This window comes from Dendrobates tinctorius, unplaced genomic scaffold (genome assembly GCF_039654945.1).
Source record: "Dendrobates tinctorius isolate UK_male_01 unplaced genomic scaffold, ASM3965494v1 ptg000103l, whole genome shotgun sequence".
Taxonomy (NCBI): domain Eukaryota; kingdom Metazoa; phylum Chordata; class Amphibia; order Anura; family Dendrobatidae; genus Dendrobates; species Dendrobates tinctorius.
Window position 1 is genome coordinate 37,081,817 of NW_027361771.1, and position 18,974 is coordinate 37,100,790.

The 18,974-nt window shown below is 48.2% G+C and overlaps 1 protein-coding gene and 1 long non-coding RNA gene across 2 annotated transcripts in view; one reads left to right on the forward strand and one right to left on the reverse strand.

The window, feature by feature from the left end:
• Positions 1-4,827: 4,827 nt before the first annotated feature.
• Positions 4,828-17,715, reverse strand: LOC141100037 (uncharacterized). Its single transcript, XR_012234578.1, has 2 exons — positions 17,589-17,715; positions 4,828-12,429 (listed from the first exon to the last, which is right to left on the reverse strand). It is a non-coding gene; the product is annotated as an uncharacterized lncRNA (long non-coding RNA).
• Positions 17,716-17,726: 11 nt separating this feature from the next.
• SSRP1 (structure specific recognition protein 1) overlaps positions 17,727-18,974 on the forward strand; it is a 68,578-nt gene continuing 67,330 nt past the window's right edge. Inside the window, exon 1 of the mRNA XM_073588216.1 lies at positions 17,727-17,925. Within this exon, the coding sequence (XP_073444317.1) occupies positions 17,872-17,925 (54 nt within the window). The 5' untranslated portion in view covers positions 17,727-17,871. The remainder of the gene's footprint in view (positions 17,926-18,974) is intronic.

Here is an 18,974-nt window from a genome sequence, read left to right on the forward strand (position 1 = left end):
GCGACTTTTGAAATTTTTCGACCCGTTTCGCTCAACTCTAATCATCACATTATGAGAGCTATCGTTTTTCCATATTTTGGCCCACATAGTCATGTGAGGTCTTATTTTTTGCGGGACGAGTTGACGTTTTTATTGGTACCATTTTTGGGCACATGACATTTTTTGATCACTTTTTATTCCAATTTTTGGGACGCAGAATGAACAAAAAACAGCATTTCATGAATTTCTATAGGGGGGGGCGTTTACACCGTTCCACGTGTGGTAAAATTGATAAAGCGGTTTTATTCTTCGGGTCAGTACAATTACAGTGATACCTCATTTATATCTTTTTTTATGTTTTGGCGTTTTTATACAATAAAAACAATTTTAGATAAAAAATAATTATTTTTGCATCGCTTTATTCTGCGAGCTTTAACTTTTTAATTTTTTCAGAATCCACATGAAGAAATGGTCGCACTCATCAAGTTTGAAAGAATTCACGGGTTTATTGACACGTACATCACATGTCGGGCCGGGGGAGTGACATAAGGAGTGCAAAAAGGCTGACAACGGCCGTTTCGCGCTACTCCCGTTGAAGGACCCGTTGAAGCGCTCGAGTAGCGCGAAACGGCCGTTGTCAGCCTTTTTGCACTCCTTATGTCACTCCCCCGGCCCAACATGTGATGTACGTGTCAATAAACTCGTGACTTCCTTCAAACGCAATGAGTTGATACCATTTCTTCATGTGGATTCCGAGGATTGTCTATTTCAGGTCAAGCACCCGAGTTCACCAGTCGTCTGCTTCCTGCATACCGCACACCTTCTGAGAATATACGTTCACAGCGGTGCCATCCGCGTTTTTTCTTGTTTTTAATTTTTTCGCTAATGATGCTGTATGGCGGCTCGTTTTTTTACGGGACAAGATGACGTTTTCAGCGGTACCATGTTTATTTATATCTGTCTTTTTGATCGCGTGTTATTGCACTTTTTGCTCGGCGGTATAATGATAAAGGTTTGTTTTTTGCCTTGTTTTTCTTCTTTTTTTTATAAAGGGTTCACTAAGGGGGTTAACTAGTGGGAGAGTTTTATAGGGCGGGTGGTTACGGACGCGGCGATGCTAAATATGTGTACTTTTATTTATTTTTTTTATTTACATAAAGAAATGAATTTATTGGGGAATATTATTTTTTCTTTATTTAGGAATTTTTTTAAAATTATTTTTACACATTTTTTTAAAAAACTTTTTTACATTGTCCCAGGGTGGGACATTACTGTGTAAAGTATGATCGCTGATCTGACACTTTGCACAGCACTGTGTCAGATCAGCGATCTGACAGGCAGTGCAGGCGGCTTCTCAGTGCCTGCTTTCAGGGCAGAGCAGAATACTGCAATACGCAGGAGCTAGACCTCTCCCGGCGCCTGTGCACTGCAGGACTCTGCTCTGCCCTCAACCGAACGCCGAGGTGAGTATAATCTAACTCTTTTTTCTTCTCTTTCAGGTTACATCGGAGGCTTATCTACAGCATTACAGAATGCTGTAGATAAGCTCCTGATGTCGATGCCGGCAGCTCGTAGTTCAAAAAAAGGGTGACAGATTCTTTTTAAGGATCGCATGTCATGATTTGCAGATGTTACATTTACGTTAAAACACACAAAAAACGCATACAAAGAATTATAAGTTAAGACATTTCTATAAAAATAAATTAAAACTACATTTCTCATTCATACCTTTAGGTAAAATTGTATCTAAGGATCTAGAGAATATACCATATTTTTTGGACTATAAGACGCAATTTTTCCCCCAAAAAATTGGGAGGAAAATGGGGGGTACGTCTTATAGTCCGAAAGCAGGCTTACAGGGGTTGCGGCAGTGGTGAAGCAGCATCCCTTCCTAAGGGAACCGGCGGCAGAAGTGTGGCAATGCTGAAGCTCGGTGTCGGTGGTGAGCAGTGCGGAGTGCATCATTGGTTTCCCTGCGGCCATCTTCCTGAAGTCGTGGGCTGCTGGAGGAGATGCGTGAGCGGACTGAGATCTTGGCTGACCTCTCGCGCTCCATTTTCCTGAGTCTGTAGGCTTCAGTAAAATGGCCACCGGAGGCCGCGCGTGCACAGATTGAGATCTCGGCAGTCCTTGGCTTCAGGAAAATGGCTGCCTGAGGCCTCATGTGCACAGATTGAGATCTCAGCGGCCCTCGGCTTCAGGAAAATGGCCGCCGAGAAACCAATGATGCACTCGGCTCTGCTCACCGTGGACACCGGGCCGCAGCATCGCCACATTTCTGCCGCTGATATCCTGAGGAAAGGTCCTGCTCCATGCAACACACTCTGCTCTGCCTCACCGCCGACACTGGACCCGCAACATTGCACCGCTAGAATACCCCGGTACTGAAGCATTGCCCCACTTCTGCTGCTGCCGGCCTCCTGAGGAAGGGATCATGCCTCTTGTGACCCCGCTCTACCACCACCGGCCCTCAGGTAAGATACCTTAAATTCAGACAATAAGACCGACTCCCATCTTATAAAAATCTTTTTTTGCTATTTTCCACGCCCAAATTTAGGGTGCCTCTTTTATGGTCCTGTGCCTCTTATTAGTCCAAAAAATACGGTATACAGCACACTTATCTTTGCAAAAATGTCTTTTTCATCTGATTTATATCCGTAACATCTACCTCCTCCAAGACCATCCATAGAAACCCTATGATCATACTCACAAAAATGTCTTGCTACTATACAGTAGTTTCTCCAAACGTCTTCTTATCCATCAAATTTTGTTTTTCCTCAACTTTAGATATTTTTTTTTCTTTTCACTAAATAACCTGATCGATGTTCAGTAAGAAGTGTTTTAATACAACGTGATATTTGTCACATGTATCCCAGCCCACATGGGCACTTCAAAAGATAGACAACATTGGTGGAATTATAAGTATGAAAACCTTTTAATGGTATCTTTGTGCCCTTAGTGGGGTGGGATACATGGTTACCTTTTATAATAGTGTAACAAGTTGGCATGGGGTGGTAGTCGTGGGCGAGTTTACTAAGTCACAGTCAGTGAGCACCCTGGCACCTCGCTCATGGAGAGATGGGTACAGTAGAGTATTCACTTCTGTTGCTGGAATTCACTCAGTCTCTGTTAATCCAGCTTCTGGCTCCCAGGTTCCATGAAACACCACAAAATCAATTCTTTTCTAACAGTTGAACTTTACTAAACAGCAAGGCATCCTTCACATCTGCAGCACAGTTCACACAGCGCAACGTTTCCTGTCCTTTCCCTGCCTTCCGGGCAGACTCTATTATCGCTGTAATCAAGACAAGTACAGATGCGGCACTCACTCAGATGCTGTATAAACAATGTCTTTTATTGTACCATCACGGGATTAGTCAAAGTTCTGTGGACAAGCAGGTGTACAGAGGCATGTGGGGATGAAGACAGACGATGGCTGTTTCACGGGCAAGACGCTTCTACAGGTCCAGGAAGCATCTTGTACATGAAACGGCCATCGGCTGTCTTCATCCCTACATGCCTCTGTACACCTGCTTGTCTACAGAACTTTGTCTAACCCCATGATGGTACAATAAAAGACATTGTTTTCACAGCATCTGGGTGAGTGCCGCATCAATACTGTAAATGTCTTGATTATATACTGTACTTCATGCTTCAGATGCAGAGCACCTTATACCGTTTGCTTTATACGGCTAGTCTTCGGTTTCCATAAGGATTTTGCTCATCAAATACATGGACTGTTTGCCCTAGTGCCGTTCATTTCTGTGCTTTGTTTGTTGTATATCTAGTATCTCTGTCATTTCTCTCTCTTTACTCTCGGCGTTCACTGCTGAACCTCTAGCCAGACTCCTGTCTTCACTTTCCTTTTCTCTGCCATCCAGGCAGCATCTTTGGACAGTTTTTGTCCCATCTATACCTTCAGCATCACCAACTCCTTGTCAGCTCCTCGTCTGGTTCCAATTGGGAAAGGTTCCGGGAACGCCATCTCAGCTGCTCCTGCCCCGGTCGTAGACCCCAGATCCTTCTTGGGGATGGTCCTGTTGAGCTGGTGCCTGACTGCACTATTCTCCAGCCTGGGGTCCCTTGGTGCCATCCGCAGCTTTACCCCTACAGCCCGTAACTGTTTCACCGTACGCGTCCTGCACTTGGACATACTGCCCGGGCGTCTGACACAGCATCGGACTGGCCCTGGCATCCGGTGGACCCTGGCACCTGCTGGCATACAGGGGCCCCCAGCTAGTGGTGTGTCGCACACCACGCAGCTGCTATGGGGGTCCATGCCAGCGGAGCAGCAGTGGGTGACAGGAGGCAGGAGCCCCTGTCCCCGCTGCTAAAGAGAAATGAATATTCACTGCTTCCCATGCCCACATGGGCATGGGAAGCAGTGAATATCATTTCACGGTCTCCACTCCCCCAGGGGCCCCGCCACCCAACCCAGTTAGCCGCTATGCGGCTGTAAATCAGGGCCGGCGCCGCCCTCAATTGTAATGGGAGAGAGAGTCCCCTCTGTTGACTCACAGCTGGTGCATGATGACGTCACTTCATCGCACACAAGCTGTGTGTCTGGCAGACGGGGCAGCTCCTGACACTGAAGCCGGCTGCCGGAATCAGCATGGGAGCGAGGAGGAGAGGTGAGTATTGCGTTTTTTTTTTATATCTCTATCTGTCTCAAAATGTTTCTATTTCTCTCTATATCTATCTATCTCTCTATCTGTCTCTCTATCTCTCTCTATAGATCTCTCTCTCTATCTAGCTCTCTATCTATATCTATCTCTCTCTATATCTATCGCTCTCTATCTATCTCTATCTATTATCTATTGTAACGAATGGAAGCGGAGGCAAAGATGGTGAAGTTCACATTCATTTTTATTTTTTAAATGGAACCTCGGGACCACGGTCCGGGGGGCTCCGAAGGGGGAGTGACTAGTGAGCCCCAGGCACCCGTAGTAAAGCCGCTCAGGCAGGGCCAGAAAGGAATACCCGGAGGACACAGGTGCTACCTCCAGTTAGACCCCGAACACGTGGCAGCTGTCCCAGCGGGACCAAAAGGGATAACAAAAGTTACAGCAGAGTCCGTAATGCGCTGGGTCCTGGATCCGGTTAGTTGGTAAGGAGTCGGTTCCAGTGACCTTCACACAGTCCTTGGACTCGGATGGCTGTAGGCGGAACGGGATGGCTTAGGCCCAGATGGTTGCTGATATAACCAGGTAACACAGGATACTGATATGCTGTGGAAACAGAGAGCATTAGACAATGCACAGAGACTGCAGAAGCAGCGCAGACAGGTTAGCATGAGAACCGGATGTAGCAATGATAGATACTCGTTGCTCCGGCGCTCTCCCTATGGAGGAGAGGCCAGAAATAGCAGCCAGTGCGCTGCCATTGGTTAATTGCATTTTTTGAATAATGCACGCCGCCCCTTTAAGGCAAGAGAGCGGGTGGGCGTGCCCTAATAGTCTTAGCTACAGATCTCCTCACAGTACGCCGGGAGGAAGAGGCAGGAGGAAGGATAGAATGCTGAGCTGCAGCATGAGAGGCTCGAGGTGAGTGCCCAGAACGGAGAGCAGCGGCAGGCCTGGACGCAGCGCCAGGACGGGGGCCAGGTGTAACAGCGGCAGACCTGGGCACAGTGCCAGGACAGGGACTGGGTGTAACAGTATCCCCCTCTTTACACCCCCTCTTCTTCAAGCCTGCGTAGAACCGTTTAAGGAGAAGAGGAGCCTGGATGTTCTCCCTAGGCTCCTAAGATCTCTCCTCAGGACCAATACTCTTCCAGTCCACCAGGTAGTACGTCTTACCCCTTACTTTTTTTACGGCCAGGATATGTTTTACCTCAAAAACATCATCCTCCGAGACAGGGTCAGGAGTGGTACCCGGATCCTTAAAGAAGGGACTCAAAACTCACTCCTACATGCGTCTTCATGTCATCCTGGTCATGTTATTAGGGCGGTACCTGTGGGACAATTTCTCGGCTTGCGGCGGATTTGTTCCTCAGATGAGGACTTCGAAAAGCAGGCTGCAGATTCGAGGTGTCGTTTCCTGGATAGAGGTTATAGTCGACAATCCTTGAAAAGAGCGTATAATAGGGCTAAGCATAGTTCTCGTACGTCCCTCCTGTAAGATAATAGGCGAGATACGGCTTCTAATAAAGAATCACAAGTTAGATTCATTACTGGCTTTAATTCACAGGCTACTAGGGTTCTGGAGGCCCTTCAGAAGTCCTGGACAATTTTAAAAGTGGATCCGATTCTATCTAAAATTATACCCGAGAAGCCGGCGTTATCATTCAGGAGAGCTAGAAATCTGAAGGACCACCTTACCCGTAGTCTCTATGTTAGTGAGCCTAGGACTACCTTTCTTGATAGGGGGACTAATAGGCGTGGGTGCTATCCATGTGGCCACTGTGGCGCTTGCCCGAGCATTGATCGCTCCACCACCTTCACTGACTCTAGTGGCAAGTGCTATAACATCAAGAAATCCATCTCATGTGACACACGGTATGTCATCTATTATGCCACCTGTCCGTGTGGCCTTATTTATGTAGGCCTAACTTCACGTCAGTTGAAGGTGTGTGTGCGGGAGCATGTTCTGGGCATTGAGGAGTCAGTTGGCCAGGTGGATGTATCCTCGCTGAAAACGATTCCCCGACATTTTAAATTACATCATGAGAGTAATAGTAGTTTGATCACATTTAGAGGCATTGATGCTCTTGACGTCAATATTAGGGGTGGTAAATTATCTTCTAAATTAGCACGTCTTGAATCCCGGTGGATTTGGACATTGAGAACTGTGCATCCTTACGGGTTGAACGAGAACCTCAGTTTTGCCCCCTTTTTGGATTAGATTAGAGCATTTTGGAATCTCTTGTGCTATTTTTAACTGTTTATTTTTTAATTTCCTTATTTTAGTTCTATATGCTTTGTCTGCGGGCTATTGGATGGATTTGTCGCTACATGCGTGCACCGAAAACGAAGTTCCCTTCTGTAATGTTGACGTATCAAGTGGACATGCGGCTTTGTCTTATGGACATTATTGTTTTGTCAATATGGAAGTTATTGTGGCTTATTGAGTACTATCCATCTGTTTTACTTTCCTATTATGCATCATAAGATATAACTTGGGGAGCGTTTTTGTGTGATTTTTGGTATGATCTGTATTGCTATGGACCATTTTGTATTATTTATATTTATATATGCTAATTCAATGTCTGTTATAGGTTATTCTTTATGACAGATGTTGTTATTATTGCGATATGTTATTATCTACTGATTCTGTATACATCATCATGCATTGATATTACATCATATTATAAAAGTGTTATCTAGTATGATGTTAATTAGTTCCATTTACTGTATCCCTAGATTGTCTTACACTTCCTTTTTGAGTGCCACTATTGGTAGTTAATGCCCGTTTTTAATATGGTGGCATTTGTCCCCTTTGTTTAACAGCGCATGCGTGGTTTCCCCGTCCCTTCCTGTCTGACAGTGCGGGCTATGGACGTCCAGTCTCGTGGGGCCCCGCGAGATCTGCGCATCACACCTCAGTACTGTCGGCCTGGAGGAGCTGGGTGTCCCCTAGGTAACGGCTTATACGCCGCTTATGCCTTTGATTTTTACACGCATAGCGTGCGCGTTGTCACAGCAACCGATGACGACTTCCGGTTGCGTCGCCAATGCGCCATTCAATTTCCTGCCGATGCCCGCTATTTAAATCAGTGCCCTCACTTCATCCTCTGCGCCCCCTGACGAAGGTTTCCCGAAACGCGCGTTGGGGCGGACAAGGGTACCCTGCGGCCTCTATCTACCTTCCAGTTCAGGTATTATGCATTGCGTGTTTAGTTAAATTTGCACTTCTTACTCTGCCTGGATATGGTGCTATCTAGTTTGATCATACTGGTACATTAATGGTATTATATATATTAATTATAAACCTGCCTTTAGATATATGCTTATTATATACTCCATTGTACTATTATGGGTAGTTTTGGCCAACAGGGTATCAGTGTCCATTTTCGCTGATCATGTTTTTATGCTTTTATAGTACACTCTATTTGTACCTTGCCTTCCATGCTAATAAAGCAATTTTATATTTGACCTTTAGTTGTGTTTTTGGATTTGTCCTCCCCCCCTTGGTTTGAAGAGAGAAACATGAAAGGAGTTAGGCACACATAGGGAAGTGGTCAACTTCAGCTTGAACGAGACTGGATTGATCTGTCTCAAGATCTCAAATGGTCCGATGAACCGGGGACCCAATTTGTAGGATGGCATCTTTAACCGGATGTACTTAGAAGAGAGCCATACCTTGTCTCCGAGGCGAAAGATAGGTGCATCCAAACGTCTCTTCTCCGCATGCCTTTTCATACGCTGGGAGGCTTTCTCCAGAGCTGTTTTGGTATCCCTCCATACCTTAGAGAAATCTTCGGAGAAGGTATCGGCAGCTGGAACGCCAGATGATCCGGAGATGGGAAAAGGTACTCCGGGTTGCAATCCAAAGACAATCTGAAAGGGAGACTTTCCAGAAGATTCACTTGATTGTTGTAAGAAAATTCGGCCCAGGACAGTAAGTCTACCCAGTCGTCATGATGGGCGTTAACAAAGTGACGCAGGAATTCAGCCAGGATTTGATTTGTCCTCTCCACTTGTCCATTGGACTGGGGATGGTACGCTGAGGAAAAATCCAATTCAATTCTTACCAGTTTCCAAATTGCTCTCCAGGAATCTTGAGGTGAACTGGACTCCTCTGTCCGACACGATGTGGAGAGGGAAACCATGGAGACGGAAGATGTGCCGAATGAACAGGTCCGCCAACTCAGGAGCAGTTGGAAGACTTGGTAATGGAACAAAGTGAGACATTTTAGAGAAGCGATCCACCACTACCCACACCACAGAACAGCCAGATGAGATCGGGAGATCTGTGATGAAGTCCATCGCGATATGTTGCCAGGGAGCAGACGGAATTGAAAGAGGCTGAAGCCTACCTGCGGGTAGATGCTTGGCCGTCTTGTTACGAGCACAGGAAAGACAGGCTGTGACGTACTCCAGAATGTTCTTAGCCATGGCAGGCCACCAGTAGTACCGGGAGATGAGTTGCAGAGTCTTTCTCTGGCCAGCATGCCCAGCCAACTTGGATGAGTGACCCCACCGAAGAACACGAGTACGCTCAGAAGCGGACAGAAAAGTCTTCCCGGGAGGCAGCCGGGCAAGATCAGTAGAAGCGACCGTGACTAACCTTGAGGGTTCAATGATGTGCTGCGGTTCTTCTTCTTGATCAAGAGGTAGAAAGGCTCTGGAAAGTGCATCTGCTTTGACATTTTTGTCAGCTGGGTGAAAATGAAGAACAAAGTTAAAACGAGCAAAAAACAAAGCCCAGCCTTTGTGCAGTTTGGAGGTAAGCAAGGTTCTTGTGATCGGTGTATACGACTACCTGATGAAGAGCTCCTTCTTGAAGATGCCTCCACTCCTGCAGAGCCAATTTGATAGCCAACAATTCCCGATCCCCAACAGAATAATTCCTCTCTGCGGAAAAAAAAACCTTGGAAAAAAACCCACAGGAATGCATTCGCATGGAGGACGATTTCTGGGTTAGTGCGGCTGCCGCACCTACTGAAGAGGCATTAACCTCAAGAAAAAATTGTTCGTTGGAGTTAGGACGATGAAGAACAGGTGCAACCGCAAAGGCCTTTTTGAGAGAAACAAAGGCCTCCTCAGCCTCAGGAGGCCAATCCTTCGTTTTTGTACCTTTCCGGGTTAGAGCTGAGATGGGCGCCACTCGGGTGGAGAAGTTAGGAATGAATTGCCTGTAGTAGTTGGCGAAGCCCAGGAATCGCTGTATGGCCTTCAACCCAGACGGACGAGGCCACTTGAGTACAGCCGATAACTTCTCTGGATCCATTTTTAATCCTGTGGAGGAAACAATGTAACCGAGGAAAGGCAAAGAGGATTGTTCAAAGAGGCACTTTTCAAACTTGGCGTACAGTCTGTTCTCCCTGAGCCTCTGTAAGACCAGGCGCACTTGTCTGCGATGCGAGACCAAGTCAGTAGTAAAAAATCAGAATGTCGTCTAGGTAGACAACAACACAGGTGTAAAGCAGGTCCCTGAAAATGTCATTGACGAACTCTTGGAAAACAGCGGATGCATTGCTTAGACCAAACGGCATTACCAGGTACTCGTAGTGGCCATCACGGGTGTTGAAGGCTGTTTTCCATTCGTCTCCATCTCTGATTCGGATCAAATTGTAAGCACCTCTGAGATCCAGCTTGGTGAAGATCCTGGCCCCTCGGAGACGGTCAAGCAGTTCTGAAATTAGAGGCAAAGGGTACCTGTTTTTTACCGTGATCTGGTTCAGCCCTCGGTAGTCGATACAGGGCCGCAGGGATCTGTCCTTTTTGTTCACGAAGAAGAAGCCTGCTCCTGCCGGTGACGATGATTTTCGGATAAACCCTCTGGCCAAGTTCTCCTGGATGTAGTCCGACATAGCCTGAGTCTCTGCCTGGGAAAGAGGGTAAACTCTCCCACAGGGAGGAGATGTTCCAGGAAGAAGGTCTATTGGACAGTCATACGACCTTTGGGGGAGGAAGTTTTTCAGCCTCCTTTTTCCCGAAGACATCCGAGAAGGACCAGTAAGTGGATGGTAATCCAGGCAGGGTAGCAGGTTGGACGGGGGGTGAAGCTGGTTCAATCCGGGTTAAACAACGGTCCGAGCAGGAATCTCCCCAACGTAGAATTTCGCCTGTTCTCCAATTAAGGACTGGTTCATGTTTCTGAAACCAAGGCAAACCTAGAAGCAAGGGGTGAGACAAACCAGGGTACACATAAAAACAGATTCTTTCAGAATGCATAAGATCTACCCGGAGTTCCACTGGCTCAGTCTGGAACTGGACGGGTTCGGTCAGAGGCTGGCCATCGACAGCGGTTACTCGCAAAGGGCTGGGAAGAGCCTGAACTGGTAAATGGTAGTGATCCACAAGCGTCTGCTGGATGAAGTTTCCGGTGGCTCCGGAGTCCAACAGACAGAGTCCAGAAAATTTTATTGCTCCGCAGGTCACGGAGACTGACATCTGCAACGAAGGAGAGGAACGTTCTCTACCTAGGGTGGTCTCTCCTACCGAGCCTAGGCACAGGAGTTTTCCGACTTCTTTGGACAGGAGCGGATCAGGTGTTCGGAACTACCAAAGTACAGACAGCTTCCGTCTTTGCGACGCACCTCCTGGCGGCGGCTGGCCAGACTTACTCCATCTACCTCCATAGCCTCGGGAGAAGAAGATGAGGTAGACGTTTTGGAAGAATTAGAGTCCAGGTGATAGGACCTCCTGTCACGCTTAATCTCCATGGAACGCTCCTGAAAACGCAGGTCAATCCGGGTCGCCAAGGAAATCAGGTCATCCAAGATGGTAGGCCTGTCCCGTCCCGCTAACTCATCCTTAATTTTTACAGATAGGCCCTTCCAGAAGGTAGCCAGCAAGGCCTCATTGTTCCAGGATAGCTCAGACGAGAGAGTGCGGAACTGAACAGCAAACTGAGCCACCGTGAGGGTTCCTTGGCGTAAGCGAAGCAGGGCAGAAGCGGTCGACGTGGCCCGGCCGGGTTCATCAAAGGTCCTGCAAAAAATCTCTAGGAAAGATTGAAGATCATTAACCAGCGGGTCTCCTCTTTTCCATAATGGATTCAACCAGGCGAGAGCCTCTCCTGCTAGATGTGACATAATGAAGCCCACTTTGGCACGGTCAGAAGTAAACATATGCCCCAAGATTTCGTAGTGCAGGGTACACTGATTGAGAAAACCCCGACACTGAGTGGGATCACCATGGAAGCGGGTAGGAGCCGCAAGGCGGGGGGGCCCTTGCTTGTCATGACAGCAGGTACCTGGGTGTTGCTAGATGAATCAGGAGCAGCCGCGTTCTGCAGAGAATCCATGTGGGTGGACAGGTTACGTAGATACGTCGTGATCTTATCCTGTTGATGTCTTAAATGGGTCACCTCTTGGCACAACTCCAACGTCGGAGGCCTCTGGGGTCCAGCGGATTCCATGGCCGGAGCAATCTGTAACGAATGGAAGCGGAGGCAGAGATGGTGAAGTTCACATTCGTTTTTATTTTTTAAGTGGAACCTTGGGACCACGGTCCGGGGGGCTCCGAAGGGGGCGTGACTAGTGAGCCCCAGGCACCCGTGGTAAAGCCCCTCAGGCAGGGCCAGAATGGAATACCCGGAGGACACAGGTGCTACCTCCAGTTAGACCCCGAACACGTGGCAGCTGTCCCAGCGGGACCAAAAGGGATAACAAAAGTTACAGCAGAGTCCGTAATGCGCTGGGTCCTGGATCCGGTTAGTTGGTAAGGAGTCGGTTCCAGTGACCTTCACACAGTCCTTGGACTCGGATGGCTGTAGGCGGAACGGGATGGCTTAGGCCCAAATGGTTGCTGATATAACCAGGTAACACAGGATACTGATATGCTGTGGAAACAGAGAGCATTAGACAATGCACAGAGACTGCAGATGCAGCGCAGACAGGTTAGCATGAGAACCGGATGTAGCAATGATACTCGTTGCTCCGGCGCTCTCCCTATGGAGGAGAGACCAGAAATAGCAGCCAGTGCGCTGCCATTGGTTGATTGCATTGTTTGAATAATGCACGCCGCCCCTTTAAGAAGGCAAGAGAGCGGGCGGGCGTGCCCTAATAGTCTTAGCTACAGATCTCCTCACAGGACGCCAGGAGGAGGAGGCAGGAGGAAGGACAGAATGCTGAGCAGCAGCATGAGAGGCTCGAGGTGAGTGCCCAGAACGGAGAGCAGCGGCAGGCTTGGATGCAGCGCCAGGATGGGGGCCAGGTGTAACAGCGGCAGACCTGGGCGCAGCGCCAGGACAGGGACCGGGTGTAACATCTATCTCTATATCTCTCTATCTCTTTCTATATCTCTCTCTATCTCTGTTTATCTATATCTCTCTATATCTATCTATCTATATCAGGGGTCTCAAACTCAATTTACCCGGGGGCCGCTGGAGGTAGAATCTGGGTGAGGCTGGGCCGCATCAGGTTTTCCATAAGAAAAGCTCTTTCATCTCCCTGGTATTTTGCATTCTCCTCAGCATGCCTAGTTATGTAATGATGTTCAAATTGTATTCTTTGTGCACTCCAACTTTCTCTGTGCAAATAAGACACGTCGGGATGCAACTGTGCTCAACAAAGAAATATTGCACTTCCCACTTTTCCTGAAATTGTCTGTGCTCATCACCAACCTTTCTCTTCACTGCAGGCTTTGAAAAAGACATATTTGGGGCTGTGTAATAGATAAATCCACTTGGTGTCACTGTTTCAGTGTTAGTCGATGCGTCTTTTCCACTTTTTTTTCTGTCCCGCTGAGCAGCAATTTCCGCAGCCGCCTCCGCTTCTGAGCCTGGGGTAATGGCGCAAGTTTGCAATATGGCTGGCTTAATGTCCCGCCTCCGAGAGCAATATACCGCACCGCCCCACCACTCATTCTGAACCCGGCCGACCTGAGTCTGTGGCGCGGTCCAGTCCCTGCTCGGCTGCATGTGTTGTGAGTATGACTAATACGCCTTGCCTGCTGACAGCAGGCTGCTGTGACTGTCTAGCCATCATCATACTCACCTCTTCCTGCTGCAGCTCCGATGGTCCAGCGCCGACATCTTCTTCCTGTATGAGCGCGCGGTCATACGTCACATTGTACCGCTAATTAAGCTCATGAATATGGGCGCCACGCCTATGAGAGTGGAGTGGCGTCCATATTCATGACCTTAATGAGTGGTACTACGTGTGACTGGGATTTCACATGCGAGACTCGGCCGTGTTTCTTGCATGTGTGATCCCGGCCAAGGTGAAGGCCGCAAACTATTGTCCCGAGAGCCCATGAGGTGAGGGCCGCAAACTATTGTCCCGAGGGCCGCGAGTTTGAGAGCCCTGATCTATATCTATCTCTCTATCTCTATATATATCTATCTCTACATCTATTTATCTATATCTATCTCTCTATCTATCTCTATATCTATCTCTCTCTATATTGATCTATCTATCTCTCTATATCTATCTCTCACTATATCAATCTATCTATCTCTATGTATCTCTCTCTCTATGTATCTATCTCTATAGGGCATGTCACACTAAGAGATATCGCTAGCAATATCGCTATAACTAGTGACGTTATAGCGATATTGCTAGCGATATCGCTGTGTCTGATACTTACCTACGACCGGCTCCCCCGCTGGTTATCGCTGATCGCGCGAGAACGTTCAGGACTGTTTCTCGTCGGTCACTTCCTGCGGCGCTTCCTGCTGTGAAGGCGAGCGACGCGTGGAGCCGGGCAGGAGGACGCAGGATCGCCTAGTGTGACAGGTAAGTAGCAACCCCCGTCCCCAGCGATGTCGCTAGTGAGATCTGCCTATGTGGCAGCTCACTAGCGACCACTTAGCGATGTACCAGCGATCCTGACCGCGTCATATCGCTGGTCGGGATCGCTGGTACATCGCTAAGTGTGACAGTACCTTATCTCTCGCTCTCTATCTCTATATCTATTTATCTCTCTCTATATCTATCTATCTCTCTATCTATCTGGATCGCCCTCCCTGGGGGGCCGTGGGGTACTCGGAGCCGGGCCCGTTGATCTCAATGGGAAGTGTCACGGCAGCAGTGACCCGTTCGGTAGCCCTGGGCGTCCATTGTAAAAGGGAATAGTGTTGAGCGTGTGGATGATGATTAAAGTTTATAATGATTCGTGACGCCACCTGTGGTGTTCGGCAATGAAGGTGTTAAGCCGACGCTACAGACAGATCCTCTGGGACAGATGGTGTGGTGCAGCAATGATGGTGTGGCCCTCCACAGGCAGGGCTGTAGTCCCAGGGCAGTGTAGATGGAGAGATAGTGAGGAGAGAACGGTGCAGTGTTAAGCGCAGAGATGTAGCAGTGCTGAGTGGGTTGGCGCAGGAATAAGCAAAGGACACCAGGGCATGTAGTTCCAAAGCTTTACTCACAGTCTGTTGTGCATACAGGTGCCCGCATCTGTGCCGTGTCCTTCAGGTCAGGGGCTCAGCCAACCTCCAGGCAAGATGAAGTACTCCGTTCCAACACTCCGCCAACATATGTGCCTTTTCTGAACGTCTCCCTTCTAGCGCCTATTTGAAGTACTCACAGTACTGAGTTACACTGGAGTTCCTCCTTTCAAATGTTCTTAGAACTCTACTTGTACAGCAGACAGCTGTAGCCTACTTCGGGGACTCCTTGCTACTAAGTCCCGGCTCACTCATGTTGCCGTTGTGCCCCCAAGTCATGTGTGGGAATAAAGTGGTGACAACTTCTATTCCTCCGGTGTCTGTCGCAGGACCATTAGAATCCATACAACCTCGGGGACCGGACCCCGGCCATGCGCTTAGAACTTGAGGAAGGGCCCTGCTCTGACCCTAATCCTTAGTTCTCTTCTTCTCCTTACGTTCCGTACAAAACTATCTTTCTTATGGAGAATTAGGCTTTCTGAATATCTCTTTCCTGTGCCAGCAGAACCCAGGTCACTGAGGTCTGCTGCAGCACTTCCTTCAATCCATCCCACTCAGGGGATCTTCTCTCACAGACTCACTGAGTCAGACTGACCTAGTCCTAATAATCTCCTGCTCACTTGTGCAGACTAAGCTCCACCCACGTCCCAACACTCTTCGTGTTCCAAGCAGGGAGCCACCAAAGGGTGCTTTGCTACACTACTGTGTTGTGTGGGATGCAGGTGTTGGAGTGTGGTCAGGTGTCTCCACCTTACCTGAATGGTGGGGTACCACACCTCAGGAGGAGGTGCAGTACCTCTGTGGCGACTGAACCCTCAGGGGCGCCACATATCTCTCTATCATCTATCTATCTCTATATCTATCACTCTCTATCTCTATATCTATCTTTCGCTATATCTATCTATGTATCTATCTCTATCTCTCTATCTATATCTATCTATCTATCTATCTCTCTCTCTATATATATATCTATATCTCTCTATCTATCCTATCTCTCTATATCTCTCTCTATATCTATCTATCATCTATCTATCGATCTATCTATCTCTATCTATCTATCTATCGCTATCTATCTCTATATCTATCCATAGATCTATCTATCACATATCTATCTCTATATCTATCTATATATATATATATAGCATTATGAGGCATTATACCCTATGAGGGGGTGCCTTATACCCTGTGAGGGGGCAGCATTATACCCTTTTAGGGGGCAGCATTATACCCTATGAGGGGGTGCATATACCCTATGAGGGGGGCAGCATTATACCCTATGAGAGGGCTATATTCTATGAGATGGCTGCATTATATTCTATGAGGGGTCTGCATTATACTATATGAGGGAGCTGCTTTATATTCTATGAGGCAGGCTACCCAGCTCCTGCTACATAATTAACATTTGTGCTACCTTATATTATACCCTGATATTAGCGTGTTTTACCGCACAATTGGTGGTCTTGTATTTATCTCTATGTAGCTACATAGTGGGCCCCAAGAATGATTTTCTTTGGTGGGCCCAAGGTGTTCCAGTCCGACGGTGGTCTGACAGCACCAGGAAGTGTCTGTCCCATATATTTTTTTAATTGTATTATTTTGAATGGGTCAAAAGGTGGGTGATATGAACTTTTTAAAATATTTTTAAAAACTTTTTTTTTACTTTTCACTTGCTTCAATAGTCTCCATGGGAGGCTAGAAGCTGCAGTTGTCCGATCGCCTCTGCTAAACCGAGGTGATGATCAGAACGCCTGTGAGTAGCAGAATAAGCGCTGGCCACTGGGCGGCGCTCATAGCAATCAGGCAATGACAACCACAGGGGTCTGCTGCAGACACCGGGTTGTCATGCCAACCCATCGGCGATCCGCGGTCATGTGACATATGCGCCGATGGGCAGGACTAGTGACACGATTCTGACGCTATCACATTAAATGCCACTGTCACAGATTGACAGCGTCGTTTAACAGGCTAACAGCCACGGGTGGATCGCGATAGGGGCACATGTCAGCTGCTCAAAACAGCTGAAAGATGTGGGTTCAGCGCCAGAGCCCACATCAAAGGGAGAGACATGACATACGCAATACATGTTCGCCGCATGTCGTGAAGGGGTTAATAAAATAATCCCCTTGGACTAATGTCTCTGGGAAGATGACGGTGCTGTTCTCAGTGTAAGTAGTGTCCGTCTGGGTCCAGTCACTGTACACAATGCAGATACTTCTCACAGCGATCAGATACCTGTAATACCTGATCACTCGCTCTAGCAGGTGACTCCTCTCACTGACTTCTCTGATACACTGGACACAACGTGCTGCGACTTCCCTGCTCTCATCCATCCTCAAATAGCATCTATCCAACTATCACTTGATTTCTCGTTCCAAAATCACAACAGACTCATTCCACTTAAGCCCTGCACCAATCAGACTTCTCCTACCTGAGCTCTGCACCAATCAGACTTCTCCTACCTGAGCTCTGCACCAATCAGGCTCCCTTCCACTATAGCCCTACACCAATCAGATTCTGTCCAACTTGAGCCCTGCACCAATCATTCTCCATTCCTCTTCCTGCACTAATCAGGGCTTTTCTGCAATCACTACCTGTGCGCTGCTCCTTACCTCAGAGAGGCATCAGCTGGTACCGCAGTGGCCACTACAGGAAAAATGTGGTACTACATGCTGCCACCAGTGCCGCTGCACCAGAACTTCAGAAGGAAGAAAATCCAACCACTATATGGCCGTCGCTTTTACGTATGCAGAGATAGTAGGCAGGCCGAAGTAGGCGGCACAAGACTGATGGAAGCCCCGAACCCTCCAGGAAGTGCTTCATAGTAACTTCCGGCGGCGGAGTGTGCTGTGGCGGGAAGAGAAGAAGCGCCGGTACTGCAGGACACGTGACACAATGGCGGACACGCTGGAGTTTAACGATATCTATCAAGAGGTGAAGGGCTCTATGGTAAGAATGGACGCTTCTTTCCTACCCGCACGTCACACACTGCGCCCCTTGGAACAGTACTATATTGTTGTCACGTATGTGACAGCTGTGTGTTCCTCCGCAGGAAATAGTCCTGGACCCTGTACATCTGTAGTAGATTGCTTCGTCCATATAGATCCATGCATTCCTGTACGTGTGCGTGCCAGTCTGTATAGAGGGCTGGTATAGTGTGCCACCCTCCTGTGTATAGGGCTGGTATAGTGTGCCGCCCTCCCGTGTGTATGGGGCTGGCGTGGGGTGCCGCCCTCCCGTGTGTATGGGGCTGGCGTGGGGTGCCGCCCTCCCGTGTGTATGGGGCTGGCGTGGGGTGCCGCCCTCCCGTGTGTATGGGGCTGGCGTGGGGTGCCGCCCTCCCGTGTGTATGGGGCTGGCGTGGGGTGCCGCCCTCCCGTGTGTATGGGGCTGGCGTTGGGTGCCGCCCTCCCGTGTGTATGGGGCTCAGTATTATACATCATCTATACTGCTTCAGTTGTGTATCAAAACCAAATAGCCAGATTTGGTTGATAACAAATAGCATTTGTCATGGTATAGGACATGGTTAATGTCCTGCTCTCAGGGTTAATTTTGCTGACCTCCCTTTGGATCTGGGAGGGGTATTTATACTCACTCAAGACTTGGCCAAATGGCGACAGGCTATGTAGAAGTTAATCTGCTTAGGTGACAAACCGGATACCATCGAGTTGTTGAAATGTCTAACAGATTGATCTGTGGTTCTTGCCTCTAAACCTACAACCAGGCATGGTTATATGTTACAGTGGCGGCTCTGAAGCTTGGCAACCTTTGCACATGTACTATGCCTGGCCCATGTGCTCAACTTAGTAGTTCAGCAGTTGCTACACAGCCCAGCCTTATCTCTTCTCAACGCGGATTGGGTGGTGAGGAGGAGCTGGTTGACTTCACTAAAGACAGTACTACAGACACCACCTTCATCCCATCTTTTCAGCGTGGATGGCCTGAAGACGACGAGGTGGAGAGGGAGGACGAGTAGCAGGAGAACATGGACAATCGTC